Source organism: Muntiacus reevesi, chromosome 2 (assembly GCF_963930625.1).
Source record: "Muntiacus reevesi chromosome 2, mMunRee1.1, whole genome shotgun sequence".
Taxonomy (NCBI): Eukaryota; Metazoa; Chordata; class Mammalia; order Artiodactyla; family Cervidae; genus Muntiacus; species Muntiacus reevesi.
Genome location: NC_089250.1, coordinates 139,071,962 through 139,090,078, shown reverse-complemented (window position 1 = coordinate 139,090,078; position 18,117 = coordinate 139,071,962). Strand labels below are relative to the sequence as shown.

General features: G+C 37.9%; 1 protein-coding gene across 4 annotated transcripts in view; it reads right to left on the bottom strand.

The window, feature by feature from the left end:
* LOC136158245 (cytochrome P450 2C9-like) overlaps positions 1–15,430 on the bottom strand; it is a 34,001-nt gene extending 18,571 nt beyond the window's left edge. For 2 of the 4 annotated variants that reach the window (XM_065920031.1, XM_065920032.1), the window contains exons 1-3: positions 3,729–3,896; positions 2,091–2,253; positions 1,735–1,884 (exon numbers count right to left, since the gene is read on the bottom strand). In XM_065920031.1, coding sequence (XP_065776103.1) covers positions 1,735–1,884; positions 2,091–2,253; positions 3,729–3,896 — 481 coding nt within the window. The other 2 variants (XM_065920034.1, XM_065920033.1) reach the window with 2 other exon arrangements.
* Positions 15,431–18,117: the final 2,687 nt, after the last annotated feature.

Sequence of the window (18,117 nt, the reverse complement as noted above, 5' to 3'; positions counted from 1 at the left end):
ATTTCATGACTTGGTTCCAAATAGGAAAAGGAGTACGTCAAGGCTGTATATTGTGACCCTGCTTATTTAACTTATATGCAGAGTATATCATGAGAAACCCTGGGTTGGAGGAAGCACAAGCTGGGACCAAGATTGTTGGGAGAAATATCAATAACCTCAGATATACATATGACACCACTCTAGTGGCAGAATATGAAGAAGAACTAAAGACCCTCTTGATGAAAGTGAAAGATGAGAGTGAAAAAGTTGTCTTAAAGCTCAAGATTCAGTAAACTAAGATTATGGCATCTGGTCCCATCACTTCATGGAAAATAGATGGGGAAACAGTGGAAACAGTGGCTGACTTTATTTTTTGGAGCTCCAAAATCACTGCAGATGGTGATGCAGCCATGAAATTAAAAGACACTTACTCCTTGGAAGGAAAGTTATGATCAACCTAGACAGCATATTAAAAAACAGAGCCATTACTTTGTCAATAAAGATCCATCTAGTTAAGGCTATGGTTTTCCCAGTAGTCATGTATGGATGTGAGAGTTGGATGATAAAGAAAGCTGAGCAAAGAAGAATTGATGCTTTTCAACTGTAGTGCTGGAAACTTTTTTTTTTTTTAATATTTTCTTTTCTTTTCTTTTTTTCTGGGAGGGGGGATGGGAATGGGGAGAAGACTCTTGAGAGTCCCTTGGACTGCAAGGAGATCCAACCAGTCCATCCTAAAGGAGATAAGTCCTGGGTTTTCATTGGAAGGACTGATGTAGAAGCTGAAACTCCAATACTTTGGAAAACTGATGCAAAGAGCTGACTCATTTGAAAACACCCTGATGCTGGGAAAGATTGAGGGCAAGAGGAGAAGGGGATGACAGAGGATGAGATGGTTGGATGGCATCACCGACTCAATGGACATGGGTTTGGGTAAAGTCCGGGAGTTTGTGATGGACAGGGAGGCCTGGTGTGTTGCAATTCATTGGGTCACAAGAGTCAGGCACGACTAAGAGACTGAACTCAACTTTACTGATTTGGTATATGTGTGTTTTAACAGAATTAAGATGTAGCATACATTTATTCAAAATATATAAATCAGTACAATTAGTATTGAATAACAAGAAACAATGAATGCTGGTACTTTTTAAAGAGTGCTGTCTTTACCGAGAAAGCATAATTGATGAGAATTGCACTAAGATATACCAAGATGATTAAAACCATAAATGGTATTACTATTGGCCAGAATTGTAGGCCTGAGCCCTGGAAGTAACCCTCAAAAGTGTCTGTAAGGCTGAATATATAAATATAGCCCACTTAAGTGAACACACATGTTGCTTGTTTCATGCCCCATAATGGTTATTCCTACCCTGTCCAATTAACAAGTGTTCCCTGGTAAAATATTCCAGAATAGACAACCACATTATCTCTACCCTTCTCTGTTCTTTAATATTTTTAGGAAATGACTCAAAACTATGTTTTGTGATTTCTGGTTTGAAAACAAACAACGTTCAGGAGATAATTTGATTAAATGATCTTTATGCCCACACTGCGTGCACAGTAATGGGAGTACACACACAATAAGCACAGATACACAAAGGCTCCTTGGCTGCCTATGCTTTATAATCCCCTCCCCCATCTGAGGGCTGACAGTCAATACCCATATGAAAGATGCAGCCGTCCCTGAAATATTTCCAAGGATGTCACTGGAGAGAGAGCAGCCTGTTAAGGTCAGACTTAGAAAATAGAATCACCCACCGTTGGTTTTTCTCAACTCCTCCACCAGGCAGCGTGCTTCCTCTTGAACACGGTCCTCAATGCTCCTCTTCCCCATCCCGAAATTCCGCAGGGTCATGAGGGAGAAGCGCCGGGTCGCCTTCCATATTTTCCCATTGCTGAAAATGATTCCTACCAGGAAGGGAAACAAACTAGGAGGGAAGTTCTAGGGAGGGAGGAGTGAGCTGACACATGGCAGCCTCAGAGAGGGAACACGATCTGCTGGGGAGCCACGGTGCGGGGGCGGGGGTGGGGGGGCGGCGTTTTCAAATTCCTCTTTTCCATCCTCACCACTCCTACCCTTTGCCAATGCTGAACACCCACACACACACACCTACCGTATCCCTTAGAAGCTCTTTGAATCACTGGGTAACTGCCTCTTCTAGAAAACTCCTCTCCCAGGTCAATCAGAGCTTCCTTCACTACTTCATATCCATGCAAGACGACAGTGGGCTTCATGCCAAAATACAGAGTGAACACAGGGCCGTAGACTTTTGAGAGCTGGGAATGAAGAGGCATGTAACAACAAAAGAAGTCAATATGAGATACTATGCTGTGCCTGATGCTGAATGTATTATCATCCTGCTATTATGTTTTTATTCTGCCAGAGAGAGCCTAATTATGTATTAAATTCAGAATTTAATGCATAAATATGGTGGTAATTGTTATAGGTTCTACTTACAGATGACCTGAAATGCTGGGTAATGGCCCAAGTAGCTGGTGCACAGATTATAATTAATCCTCAGATCAGCACTTTTAGTGGGTTTATTTTCCCCACTATAAATAAGGAAACTGAGGTTGCAGAATTCTGTTCCATGTCCAGCACCCCAGGGCTAATATGTAGACGATTCAAATTTGAAGATCATAGTCACCCTCTGATCCTTGAGAGCAATGTAGCAATCCTCAAGGCCCACCTTTTGGACCAACAGCCAGCTCGCTGCTTCAGAATCACCCATGGAGCAGTCATTAGAATTCTGATTCTGTAGCCCTATGATGAATACTAGAAATTGATAATTTAAAAAATAAGTTCATATAACTCTAAGGCCCAGCCTAGTTTGAGATCCTCTGGTATCACTAACACAGAAAGAGAGGAAGCATCATAGAGGCAGTGCCAGGACATGCAGCATCTCATGGAAGAACAACACCTTCTATGCGGCAGCATTCACAGGGTACAGACGGCAGTTTCCTGCAGAATCCAAATGAATGCTGCTGCCACCAGTGGGACTCTAACTGATGATTTGTTTCTTTCATTCCTCCGTGATCATCCTAATCCTAAATTAATTCCTTAACACCAGGCACAATGCTCTTCTTCAGAAAAGTTCTGTTTTCCTGGTCATATGAACAAAACACACAACTTATATAGTCAATGATTTCAGGAAAGAAATCGCTAATCACATGCTGAAGCTGCCAACTCATTAGAAAAGACTCTGATGCTGGGGAAGATTGAAGGCAGGAGAAGAGGACGACAGAAGATGAGATAGCTGGATGGCATCACTGACTTCAGTGGAACTGAGTTTGAGCAAGTTCTGGGAGGGGGTAAAGGACAGGGAAGCCTGGCGTGCTACAGTCCATGGGGTCACAAACAGTCGGACACAACTGAGCGACTGATCAACAATATAGTAAATTATTTCTGGGAAGAAATCACTAATCACAAAACATTTTACTTACCCTTTACTTTCAGTCCCATGTGAAATAAAGAAAGGAGGTAACACTCCCAGCTTTTAAAACTTAATTATTTTGATTCTACCTTACAAAGACATAAACACTTCTCTACTCACAAAACACATTAATTTGTTCCTCTATTTATGATAATAACAGGCCTGAAAAGGCAAGAAAAATATCAAATTTACAGGGAGTAATTTGCTTCAAACTGACCTGCTTTAACAGTGTGCTCATAAGAATATATATTATTTTTTAAATTGGGCTTATTTTACTTACCTTTTACAAGACGCTGGAGGAACATAAAACCTACTTACATTGGTTAAAGATTTGCTGATGTCCTTAACATCTAACTGTAGGATGTTTCCAAGAATCAGGAGAGGTGTGGGGCCCGGCGGGAGCTTCCCTTTCCCAGAGCTCTGTTTCCAGAGTGAGAGGAGAAGCAGAGAGCAGAGACAGAGCACCAGGGCCACAACCAGATCCATTGACGCCGTCTCTTCTTACTCAAGACAACTGTGAACCTGAAATCGAGAGCTTTTGTAACAGGCCCTGCTAATTCAACTTGGGCCTCCCTGAGGAATAAAGATACCATTCAATCACATCCACTTTGTACTCTATTCTGAATGGACTTTGGCCATTGATAAAGATAAAATTAAAGTGTCCTTTAGTCTTGTTTTCCTTCTGTTCAATGACGACTGTAGAGACTGTCATTTAATTGCACTGGGTTGGGATCAGGTTTGCTAACAACAACAAATAAAAAGTATTTCCATTGTGCAGCCAAGAATTAGAACCACTAAAATAAATAACTTGATGCCCCAAACAGCTCAAAACTCTGGATTCTAGTCAATGACCAGTTGCAAATGTATGACTTTGAGGGAAATCGGTGTATTCTGTGCCTTTTTTTATTTAAAAAAAAAAAATTATCTTGTAATGCAATATAGGATAATTTGTCCTTAAAAATGTATGTGTTTAAAATTTGTAATGTACTGCACTACCATTACAGTTATTAAAAAATAATTAATTATGACATATTTCAGATAGTTTAAAAATCAGAATAGAGTAACTATGGTTCTGGCATCCAAAATGAAGTTTGGTGGTCATTGTGGATGTGGTTTTTAGACATAAGTGTTCCTGTATCATTGAGAACTTGAATTCTTTTCTGTGTCAAACTCAAGGACTCCACCAACCATTTTCAAAACAATATATGTTAGCAGGTACTTGCTACAATTTTGTATTTTCAAAGTCCTCTCCAGACTCTCCTGCCTCTGATCCCCCATCCCTGCATCCACTCCTTCACAACTCTGTAGTCATTTCTAAGTCCAACCAATTTTGCTTACAAGTCTAGTTCTTGACAAAAACTTCACCTACTCTTGTGATTTCTTGTCTTTATTAAATTCCCCATTTTGTAGCCTAGAAGAACATCATTTAAGACCTTCTTGGATCTGTGCTTCCTGAGCTACAGTCCTATCAAGGTCCAAATAAACACCTCTTGATTTTAACCAGATCGTCATTCTTGGAATTCATGCTTAACATTAACATAATTCAAACCTCTTAAATGACCAAAGACATATACAGTAATTATCTAAGTAAATTTACATGATTTTTACCTTGAAATCTCACATCTACTTTAGCAAAAAAAAAAAAAAGGAAGGAAGAGATAGTAATTTGATATTTTTTATATGAGGGAAAAGGTGATTCTGAGACAAGAGAACTGTCCAGCATCACAAGGCTCATAATAAATAAAATTAGGATTTAAACTGAGATCTGACTCCCATTGTGATGCATTCTCATATATACCTCAGCTGCCTCAAGAACAATTTTAGAAAAACAAAACCAAATAGCCTAAAATATTACTCTGAATATGCACCCCACTGATTGTTCATTGATTGTTCATAAATAACAGGCATCACAGGATACACATGTCCCTGGACTTCGAGGGGAAAAGTTATAGCTTCTTAAGACAAGAAATTCTAAAAAGATATTCACCCTTCTCCAACATCAAAGAGCAAAACTTGCTCAGGCAATGGAGGGAATAGACAGTCTCCAGAATTTAGTGGGGAAGGCTTGAGAAACTATGACTCAAGCCTCCTACTTGCCTCCAGACACAATGGTTTCTGTTGCCTTTTGGAGTCTGTCTTTGTCAGAAATAATGAAATTAAGAATACACGGAAAATGCAGACTTGACTGATATAAAAAGGTGTTTACTGGGAGTTTGTTAGGACTGCAGCCCAAGAGACAGAGATTCAAGAAACAACTGAATCACACTCTGCTGGACTACAAAAATATGGAGGCTTATGAGGGCAAAATTCACAAAATTACAAAAAGTGTTTGTCAAGAATCACTGTTGGAGCTGGCAAGTAAGGGTTCCTATTAAGTAATCGTTGGCTGGGGTCCAAAATGGTTGCACAGTTACAATGGGAGACCTTGAGAATATAAGGATGTGCTGGTAAGTGTTCTCTGAATAGGGCTAGCCCTCTCCTTGGGTCTGGTACAGGTCAAAGAAACACCAAGTTCTCAGAGGTGTGGAGACAACCCTGAGACTGGATCCTCAATGGCCTGCTGACTCCACTTTTGTATGTCTGAACTGTGATTACTCCAGTATATTTCCAATTTGTCATCAAGAGCAAGGAAGATTTTACACAGAACAACAGGTGTGGATTCAGTGGAGGATCAGAGGCATAGACTTATTAAACCCAGAACCACCAGTACATGCAGATCCAAACAGAAGACAGTTAGTGGTCATGATGATCTAAATATCACTGAAGGGGTGAACATCACTAGATCACTAATAGCAGTCCTTTACAATCACATATTCTACAAAGATATCCTATTTGTTTAGATTGACTAGTGCAGTTATTTCTAAGATCTTTTTGCAGGGAGAAATAAGTTTTTGTCAAGACCCAATTACAAAATTTTTTTTAACTTTTTAAAAATTTTATTTTATATTGGAGTATAGTTGAGTATATTGTTTATATTGGAGTATATATAACTACTATATAAACTACTCCAATAGTTTATATTGGAGTATATTGGAACATAGTTGATTTACAGTGTTGTGTTAAGTTCAGATGTACTGATGCTGCTGATTCACCTCAGTCGTGTCCGACTCTGTGCGACCCAATGGGCGGCAGCCCACCGGCTCCCCCGCCCCTGGGATTCTCAGGCAAGAACACTGGAGTGGGCGCCATTGTCTTCTCTGTCAGGTGTACAGCAAAGCGATTTCGTTATACACATACCTATTTTTTTTCAGATTATTTTCCCATATGGGTTACTACAGAATAGTGAGTAGAGTTCCTTGTCTTATACAGTACGTCCTTGTTTACTATCTGTTTTTATACAGTAGTGTGTGTAGGTTATTCCCACCTTCTAGTTTATCTCCCCCTCCCCCTTTCCCCTTTGGTAGCCATAACTTTGAGTCTGTTTCTGTTTTGTAAATGAGTCATTTGTATCACGTTTTAGATTTCACATGTAAGTGATATCATATGATATTTGTTTTTGACTTCACTTGCTATGATAATCTCTATGTCTATTCTTGTTGCTAGAAATGACATTATTTCCTTCATTTTTTAGGTTGAGTAGCATTCCATTGTCATATGTACCACACCTTCTTCGTCTATTCATCTGTCAATAAACACTTAGATCTACTCCATGTCTTGGCTTTTGTAAATAGTGCTGCAGTGAACAATGGGGTGCATGTATTATCTCGAAGTATGTTTTTCTCCAGATATAAGCCCAGGAGTGGGACTGTTGGATCATATGGTAACTCTATTTTTAGTTTTTTAAGGAACCTCCATACTGTTTTCCACAGTAGCTGTACCAATTTACATTCCTACTAATAGTGCAGGAAGGTTACCTTCTCTCCACACCCTCTCCAGCATTTACTGTTTGTAGACTTTCTGATGGTGGCCATTCAGTATGGTGTGAGGTGATTTCTCATTGGAGTTTTGCTATGCATTTTTCTAATAATTAGTGACTTTGGGCATCTTTTCATGTGCTTTTTGGCCATCTATACCTCTTCTTTGGAGGGATGTCTATTTCTATTTTTTTCTATTTTGTGCCCACTTTTAGCTTGAGATGCTTGGTTTTTTTTTTTTTTTTTTTTTTAGTAATGGGCTGCATGAGTTGTTTGTATATTTTGGAGATTAATCCCCTGTGAGTTGCATCATTTGCAAATATTTTCTCCCATTCTGTGGGTTGTGTGTTCATTTTGTATATGGTTGCCTTTGCCATGCAAAAACTATTCAGGTCCTATTTACTTACTTTTTAAAATTTTCATTACTCAAGGAGGTGGATCCACAAAGATATTGTTGCGATTTATCTCAAAGAGTGTTTTGCCTATGTGTTAAGAGTTTTATAGTATCTGGTCCTACACTTAGGTCTTTAATCCATCTGAGTTTATTTTTGTATATGGTGTTAGAGAATGTTCTAATTTTATTCTTTTACATGCAGCTGTCCAGTTTTCCCAGAACCACTTATTGGAATGACTGTCTTTACTCCATTGTCCATTCTTGCCCTCTTTGTTGCCGATTAATTGACCAAAACTGCATGAGTTTATTTTGGGGCTATCTATCTTCTTCCATTCATCCTTTATCCCTCATGTTTACATGGATTCATGTTTTACTCACCATGTAATAGGATTTTCACACCCATGATTTTCTCTCAATTACCTTAGCTGAAGGTAAAACTATTTCCATTTGGGGAATGAAGAAACTGGGCCTTGGAGAATCAATACTTGTGCCAAGGACACAGTATCTGCATGTGGTAGAGGTGAGACTGGAACTCACATCTCTTAAATCATGTGTGCTTCCCCCAAACCAAATATTCAGTTCACCAGGGTCACCCCACTACCTGTGTATGTGGCATGATTCAATATTTTGTGATTCATCCTAATCAGTGAATTTCCAAATATGTTGACTTGGTTAATAATTAGTGTACCAGTTGATTAAAATGGGGGTCAGAAGAGTTTAGTTTTCTAACCTGTGAACTTGATTGAGTCTAAGACTCAGAGTAGCTTTTATTTACAACAAAGAGAAGCAGTAATTTGCTGCCTAACTCAGGTAGCTCTAAACCCTAAAATAACTGAACAGTTTATTGTGGATGAAATCTATTTGGTCACTTTCTTTAGAGCTTCCCTTTTATTCTTTGAGAAATGAGTGTGCCTGCTTTGTTCCACTTTCCTTCTGTTAAAAGCTCATTGCTTTTTATAGAATAATAGAAACAAAGATAATTTAAAGATTCAAGGAATCTCTGAGATCAATTAGTCCAGTCTTTCTTTTTTCTAAGGGGCAATTAGAAAATCAACTTGGATGATGTTTCCTCATTGCATTAGTTCAAAGCCTTGAGTGAAAATCCAAGTTTTCCATCTCCCAATTCAATACAGTCTCACATCAAATAGCATTTTTCTGACTGTCCTAATGATCAGGAGGTCATCATCATTAACTCCTTCATTGTCATTGAATAATGCAAACTTCAGTTTGGCTAGAGTTGTGAATTAGTGTTTTTTTTTAATTAATAGAAATTATTTTATTTTTTATTGAAGCACAATGCAATTGGTTTCTAATATTATATTAGCTTCAGGTGTACAACCTAGTGACTCAGTATTTTTACAAATTATACTCCACTGTTACTAAAAGATAATGGCTATAATTGACTGTGCAGTACAATATATCCTTATTACTAATCTATTTTATATATAGTAGTTTGTATCTCTTAATACTCTTCACTTGCCACACACCCCTCCCTTCACCCATCTAGTAAGCACTACTTAGTTTTCTATATTTGTGAGCCTGTTTCTGTTTTGCATATACATTCATTTTCATTAGATTTTCAATTCCTGATATAAGTGATCATACAATAATTTTTTATCTGTCTGACATATTTCACTATGCATAATATTTTCTAGGACTATCCACTTTGTTGCAGCTGGTGGAAGTTCATTCTTTTTAATGGTTGAGTAGTTATTTTATTGAAAATTATATTATATTCCAGTATAAATATACAGACACATCTTCTTTACTGGTCATCTATTGATGGACACATGAGATGCTTCCTTATCTTGGCAAGTGTAAGTAGTGCTACTATGAACACTGGGGTGCATTTATCATTTTGAATTAGTGTTTTCATTTTCTTTCTGGTATATAGTCGTGTTGTTCAGTTGCACAGTCGTGTCCTACTCTTTGTGATCCCATGGACTGCAGCACGCCAGGTCTCCCTGTCCTTCACCTACTCCTGAGGTTTGCTCAAGTTCGTGTCCATTGCATCGGTGATGCCATCCAGCCATCTCATCCTCTGATGCCTTCTGCTCCTCTGCCTTCAATCTTTCCCAGCATCATGAACTTTTCCATTGAGTCGGCTGTTCACATCAGATGACCAAAATACTGGAGCTTCAGCTTCAGCATCAGTCCTTCCAGCGAGCATTCAGGGTTAATTTCCCTTAAGATTGACTGGTTTGATTTCTTTGCTGTCCAAGGGACTTTCGGGAGTCTTCTCCAGTACCAGAGTTCAAACGCATCTATTCTTTGGCATTCTGCCTTCTTTACAGTCCAGCTCTCACAACCATACATGACCACTGGGGAGACCACAACCTTGACTATATGGATCTTTGTCGGCAGAGTCATGTCTCTGCTATTCTGTATGATAACTCTAATGCTGTAGTATCATACAGAACAACAGCATTACCTTAAAAGTACCCTGTGATACACTTATTAGTCCCTCCCTCCACCACGCCCCTGGCAACTGATGATCTTTTCACTGTATTCATAATTTTGCAATGTAGCTTTCAGATTGATTTCTCTCAGTAATTCTCATTAAGTTCTTCCATGTGTTTTCATGGCGTGATAGGTCTTTTCTAAGGGAAAAAAGCAATATTCAATTGTTTGCATATACTACAGTTTGCTTATCCATTCACCTATTGAAGGACATCTTGGTTTCTTCTGAGTTTTGGCAATTATGAATAAAGCAATTATAAAGATTCATGTACAGATATTTATTTATATTAAATTGAAGTACAGTTGATTTACAATGCTGTATTATGTTTCAGATGTACAGTAAAGTGATTCATTTATATATATATATATATATATATATATCCTTTTTAGATTATTTTCAGTTATAGGTTATTACAAAATACTGATATAGGTCCCTCTGCTATATAGTAGATCCTTGTTGATTATCTATTTTATATACAGTGTGATATATATGTTCATTTCAGACTCCTAGTTTATTCCTCTGTCTCCCTTCCCCTTGGAAAACCATATTTGTTTTCTCTGTCTGTGAGTCTATTTCTGTTTTGTATGTAAGTTCACTTGTATCATTTTTTTAAGATGTCACACATAACCAATATCATATATTTGTTGTTGTCTGTTTGACTTCATTTTTAGTATGATAATCTCTAAGTCCATCCATGTTGCTACAAATGGCATTATTTCATTCTTTTTCATGGTTGAGTAATATTCCACTGAATATATCTTCTTTACAGTTAAGGCTATGATCTACTTGAGTTAACTTTTGCAAAGGGTATAAGATCTTGTGTGTGTGTGGAAAAGAGAGACGGGATTGGGGGAGAGAATATTCCATATTGGGAGAAACCTTTGCTGAAAAAACTAGCCTCTATATTTTTCCATTGGATTGCTTGGCTCTTTTGTCAAAGCTCAGTTTTCTATATTTATATCTAGGAAGTGGAAATCCACTGCAGTATTCTTGCCTGGACATTCCCATGGACAGTAGTGAGCCTGGTGGACTACAGTCCGTGGAGTCACAATGAGTCAGACATGACTGAGTAACTATAAACAACAACAATAACTAGCCTCCCTCTTCTGTTCCACTGATCCATATCTCTATGCTTTCATCAATACCACACTGTCTTAAACACTGTAGCTTCCAGTAAGTCTTAAGTCAGATAGTATCAGTGCTCTGTCCTTGTTCTTTTTCTTCAATATTGTGTTGGCTATTCTGGGTCTTTAAACTGTTCACACAGATTTTAGAAAAGACTGTCCATATCTTAACAAAAATCTTGCTGAGATTTTGATTAGGATAGCATTGAATCTTATACTAAATTGCTCAGATGTTCAATCGTGTCTGACTCTTTGCGACCCCATGGACTGTAACCTACCAGGTTCCTCTGTCCATGGGATTTTCCAGGCAAGAATACTTGAGTGGGTTGCCATTTCCTTCTCCAGGTGATATTTCCCACCTAGAGGTCAAACCTGATTCTCTTGTATTGTAGGCAGATTCTTTACCAACTGAGTCACCAGGGAAGAACACTAAATTGGGGAGAACTAAATAGTACACAATTCTGAGACCTCCTATTTGCTGGACATGGAATATACTTCCTATTATTTAGGGCCTCTTTGGTTTCTTTAATCAGAGTATTATAGTTTTATTTGAATAGAACTTGTAGAGGTATTGTCAGATTTAGATTTAAGTAGTTCAATTTTGTTTTAATGTACATAATATTGTGTTTTTAATGTCAAATTCCAATTGTTAGTTGCTAGTATATAGGAAAGAAACTGATGGCTCTATGTTAACACTATGGACTTCTCTTGTGGTTCAGCAGGTAAAGAATCTGCCTGCAATGTGGAAGACGTGGGTTTGATTCATGGGTTGGGAAGATCCACAGAAGAAGGGAAAAGTTTCACACTCCAGTATTCTGGCCTGGAGAATTCCAGTATTCAGGCATGGAGAGTCAGACACCACTGAGAAATTTCACTTTACAATATTATATACTGAAACCATGCTAAAATTGCTTATTAGTAGTAGTTCCTGGAGTTTTTGAAAAAACTTTTGGGTGATTTTCTACACAGAAAATCACATTGTCTGAGATAAAGACAGTTTTGTTTCTTTCTGTCTGCATACTCCTCTTATTTCCATTTCCTGTCTTACTACAAGATCAAATAGGAATGATGAGAGAGGATACCTTGCCTTACCCCTCATTTTAGCAGGAAAGCTTCTAGTTTCTCACCAATGACAATGATGTTAGCTGTGACTAATTTGCAGATGTTTTTTCTCAAGTTAAGGAAGTTGCACCTCCATTCCTAGTTTGCTGAGAGTTTCTATCATGAGTGGGTTTTGGATTTTGTCAGATGATTTTTACACATAAACAAAAATGCAATTTTGTGATTTCTAGTCTTTAATTTGTTGAAGTGACGGTTTACACTGATTGGTTTTCAAATACTGAACCAGTGCATGAACCAGTCATGGACACCTTAAATAAATCTTATTGGACATTGTTGGATTTGGGTTGTTAATATTTTGCTGAGGAATTTTGCATCTATGTTTATGAGAAATATTGGTCTGTGCTTTTCCTCTTTTGTAATGCCTTTGTCTGAACTAGGGTAATACTAGCCTCATGAAATACTAGCTTCATAAAATACTAGCCTCATCAAATGCTTCAGGAAGAATTTCTACTACTATATTAACTCTAGGTAACATGCAACCAAAGGTTAACTGAGGTTTGCATTTGAAAGGGAGAACAATTGCTTCCAGGGGCAGTTTTCCCGGGTAGGGATATTGAGATCAGTAATGGTGAGAAATTCAAATTCAAACTAAGCCACAGGAAACTACATATGAAAATCAGAATAAAAATTAATGAGATTGTGTATAAGAAATCACCAGGAAAAAAAAAATCCATGAAACCAAAGGTGGTTCTTTAGAATAGAATTGATACACCTATACCCAGGGCTACCCTCACCTGCTAAGTCAAGAAGACACAAATTAAACAAATTGTAGTTAAAATGGGGGGTCATTCCTTTGATGCCATGGACATTCAAAGCATAATAAAATAGTATTATTAACAGCTGTACATCCATGAATTTGATAGCTTAGTTGAAATGGGTCAATTTGTAAGCATACAATCCGCTGAAACTCACACAAGAGGATATAACATTAGTAACATGCCATAATAGGAAGCTCTGAACTTTTCATCCCCCAATGGCCACACTGATTCAGAGCAACATGTGGAGCACTTCTCTTTGTAAAAATAATCCAAAACCTAGTTGAAAGACTTCTACACCCTTAGTGAATGTGAATCCAGCCACATCAAACCCAGAAAGAATTAACTCTAGGGAACATGCAACCAGGGCTTCCCTGGTGGCTTAGACAATAAAGACTCCGCCTGCAATGCGGGAGACCTGGGTTCGGTCCCTGGGTTGGAAAGATCACTTAGAGGAGGGCATGGCAACCCAGCATGATATCTTTGCACTTTTTCCTTTCTTTTCTTACCTACAGTGTGCACAAATCTGAGAAATGACTTATCAAGCTCTGCTTTTCACTAGGAACATATACAGGAGAAATGGATCTGCATTGATATACACTAATCACCTTATTTTATCTGGAGTGCCTAGTACTATGTGGACTTCCCAGTTGTTGCTTGTGTTAAAGAACCCACCTACCAATCCAAGACATGTAAGAAACTTGGGTTCAATCCCTGGGTTGGAAAGATACCCTGAAGGAGGTCATGGCAACCCATTCCAGTATTCTTGCCTGGATAATCCCACAGACAGAGGAGCCTGGTGGGCTCCAGACCGTATGGTTGCAAATATTTGGACTGAAGTGACTTCGCATGTGTGCAGCTAGTATGAAGTATGGAGTGTGCATGTTTGTGTTAAGTCTCTTCATTCATGTCCAACACTTTGCAATCCTATAGACTGTAGCCTGCAAGGCTCCTATGTCCATGGGATTCTCCAGGCAAGAATACTTGAGTGGGTTGCCATTTCCTTCTCCAGCAAATCTTCCCAACCCAGGGATCAAACCCACGTTTCTTAAGTCTCCTGCATTGGTAGGCGGATTCTTTACCACTAGCACCCCCTGGGAAAGCCCACGTTTGGAATACTACACAGTGTTAGATAAGTATTTGTATATATGGTCTCCAATACAAATGTTACAGAATATGAAGAACAGCAGACACATTTCTGACTGTACAATGAATGAGGAGATGTCAGAGAAGCTATTCTCAGGAAAGCTTGATGAGAAACAGGTGAAGGATGCCCAAGATAAGAGAGAGTTGAAGACAACACAACAGAAGTCAAATGATCTAACACATTCCTCACCCAGGAATGAAGCAGAGCTGGTAAGGAGGCAGCAGAGAAGCAAACCCACTGGCAATTGGGGTGGTATCAATGTCCCTTGGGTCAACTACAGATTTAAAGGTAAATTTTTTCTAAAATTGTGCTCAGGAATAAAAACAGCACCATGCCAGGTACTCTCACCCACGAATCTGTTTTCCTGAAAATAACAAACATAGTGAGCACATACTTCTTGAACACTGCGTTGCGGGTTGTCAGAAAGAGACTATGTAGTAACCATTTGATGAATGTTTGAGTGGATGGATGGAAGGCGGGATAGACAGATGGACAAAAGTGGACACACATGTTATCCATGTAACATTTTACCTTAACAGGCATCCTTCTTTCAACAAATATTTACTGAGTATCAGCACTATACCAAGTATCCATACATTATAGCTGCAATTTAATATTTTCAAGTTTTCATAAATTTTTTTCTAGAAACACTCATACCTTGGTTGTATTTTTGTTCTTGGCTTGATGGTCCCAATAAGTTACTTTTATTTCTTCACAGCCTTTTCTCTGCTGTAAGTATATCTACTCTTCATCAACCTCCAAAACACCTTGAAGTTTCAAGTTTTATAATACATGGTTCCTTTTGGTTAAGATTAACTTCTTGGACATTTTCAGTACCCAGCTCAAATTTTCCTTCTGAGTTTGAAATAACTGGGTCACCTTTCCAAAGTTCCGGTAACCTAGCCCAAGAATGAGGATGTATCATGAGCAGTGAAAGTGTGTGGCCCTGGGACTGCTGCCCCTTACCATAGACAAAGAACATTTTTACCAGCCCCAGAGTGAGAACTATGTAAGTTCCCACTGATCACCAAAAGTTAATCTTGTCCTCTGAAGTAGTGAAGAAAATAAATTTAAGTTACCTGCTGAGAAAGCCATGAAGAAGTCAGTCTTCTTAAAGTTTCTACTCTCATCCAGGAAGTGGTCAGGTTCAAACACTTCTGAGTTGGTGATTCTTTGTCATCATGTAGCACAGAAGCCAGGGATGTTAATACATCTGTACCCTGGAAAGAACAGATGAAGACACACTGAACTATGAAGAATCATGGAGCTGGAAGAAATGTTGCAAATTATTTACTCCAGTCTTATGATATAGATGAATGATCTTAGGTCCAAAGAAGAGCAGTGGCATTTTGAGGCAGAAGAAACAGGTAGCAAACAAGGATAAGTTTAAGACAAGTGGCAGTGATGTTGCTAACATGAACTTCAACAACATCTGAAATACTCAGTACCTGGGTCCTAGGGTGTCAGACCTTATTAATCCAATCTACTTATCATACTGGTATAAGTCCCCACCAGCTGCTTTATTTTATTATGCCAATTTTCACTCATCTCATATGTGGTTTATGACTTAATCTCATATGTGGTTTATGATTTAAAACAAATCATTATTGTTAATTTGAAATATCTGGAGTTATAACCTCTTTTGTGATAACAACACTGAGCACAGTAATAAATATTAGTGTTTACCACTGCCACACAAATTATTTGTCTTAATTTTAAAATATAGAGTAGACTTTATTGCAGATTAATCCTAGCTTTGAAATTCAGGAAGGATGACAAAATTAGAAAAATTATTTTAAAGCGATTCAACATAGGATCATTAATTAAAGCAAATTGTATCTATTAATGCTAAAAACTGCTAGGTAAATGAATAAGAAGCAGATATTCAGAAAGCCATAAAGAAACATTCAGTTAATTGAATATAAAAAACACTTCTGCCGTAGAGAAATCTGGCAGATACCACTTTATCATGTGAACAACACATTGCATAACTAACAATGGGATAAGTGACGCGGCATGCTCCACCTCCCTAATGAATTTCAGTGGGACACACAACGCACCCATGTAATTCTCTTACCAAGTCATAACTGGAATCTGTGTCCAGAAAACAATCACATAAAACCAGCCTGAGGAAAATTTTACATGACTACTAAACTGAACTCTTCACAAAGTTAAATGTACTAAAAGAAAACAAACAAGGCAAAGAGAACTGATAACATGAGAAAACAGGGAACGATAACCAAATGTTAGGCTTGTTCCTGGCTGGATATTGATTTGCAATGAAAAAAAAAAGTTATAAAGGTTATTCCCCCCAAAAAAATCAATAAAGAAAATCTTTTTAAAAAAGAAAAAAATGTTATTTGAGGAAAACTGGGAAATTTTACATATAACTTATATATTAGATAATATTGTTGAATCAGTGACAACTCTTATGTATACATGCTATTACTGCTCTGTATATAAAAATTATTGAGGAATACATACTGAAGTAGGGAGGTAATGATGTGTAAATGAACAGATTGTTAAATGGATACTAATGGAAGAAATTTTCACATATTGAGGTATGGGGAAGTCATTCTGGCTTATACATAGTTTAACTTGAATATTATGTTAACTAAAATAAAAACAGTTTGTAGGCTATCAAACACACTGTACATTTGTTTAATCATTGAAGAAAAAGATGCACTGACCAGAAATGTCCATACTAAATATAAAGATTAAATGTCCTGTTCCTGGGACACCAATGCTGGAACTCCTATGATGAGTCTCCCCTCCCAGCCGCCAAAGACATTTTAACTCTCTGTGTCAATGCTGATATTTTGTTGGTGTTGTTTTAAACCTCAAAGAACGTATCCCTCTGAAAGAGACACATGCACCCCAATGTTCATCGCGGCACTGTTTATAATAGCCAGGACATGGAAGCAACCTAGATGCCCATCAGCAGATGAATGGATAAGGAAGCTGTGGTACATATACACCATGGAATATTACTCAGCCGTTAAAAAGAATTCATTTGAATCAGTTCTAATGAGATGGATGAAACTGGAGCCCATTATACAGAGTGAAGTAAGCCAGAAAGATAGAGAACATTACAGCATACTAACACATATATATGGATTTTAGAAAGATGGTAACGATAACCCTATATGCAAAACAGAAAAAGAGACATAGAAGTACAGAACAGACTTTTGAACTCTGTGGGAGAAGGTGAGGGTGGGATATTTCGAAAGAACAGCATGTATATTATCTATGGTGAAACAGATTACCAGCCCAGGTGTGATGCATGAGACAAGTGCATGGGCCTGGTGCACTGGGAGGACCCAGAGGAGTCGGGTGGAAAGGGAGGTGGGAGAGGGGATCGGGATGGGGAATACGTGTAACTCTATGGCTGATTCATGTCAATGTATGACAAAACCCACTGAGATGTTGTGAAGTAATTAGCCTCCAACTAATAAAAAAAAAATTAAAAAAAAAAAAAAAAAAAAAAGAATGTATCCCTGACTTCTTGATGTCCTTCGTTCTGACAAGGTATAAAACTGTGTGGAAAATTCAGAGCAGTTCCTCAGAGTTATCTGAGGTTGCCTTCTCGTTTATAGCCCTCAGTTTGACTCAAAAATCTTTTCTCTTCCTATTAGAGATTGTTTATTGATGATTTCCACTGACATTGCAAAGCAGATATACATACAAATTCATGTACTACATATACATAAAACAGGTTTTTCATGTTTAAAAAATAATTAATGCAAACTTGGGGAAGGCTTCCATCCCCTAATTTTATTATATAAAAGGTCTGCAACTCTTTTATTATTCCCTTGTATATTTTTATAAGGTACAAAAAAAGAGGCTTCTC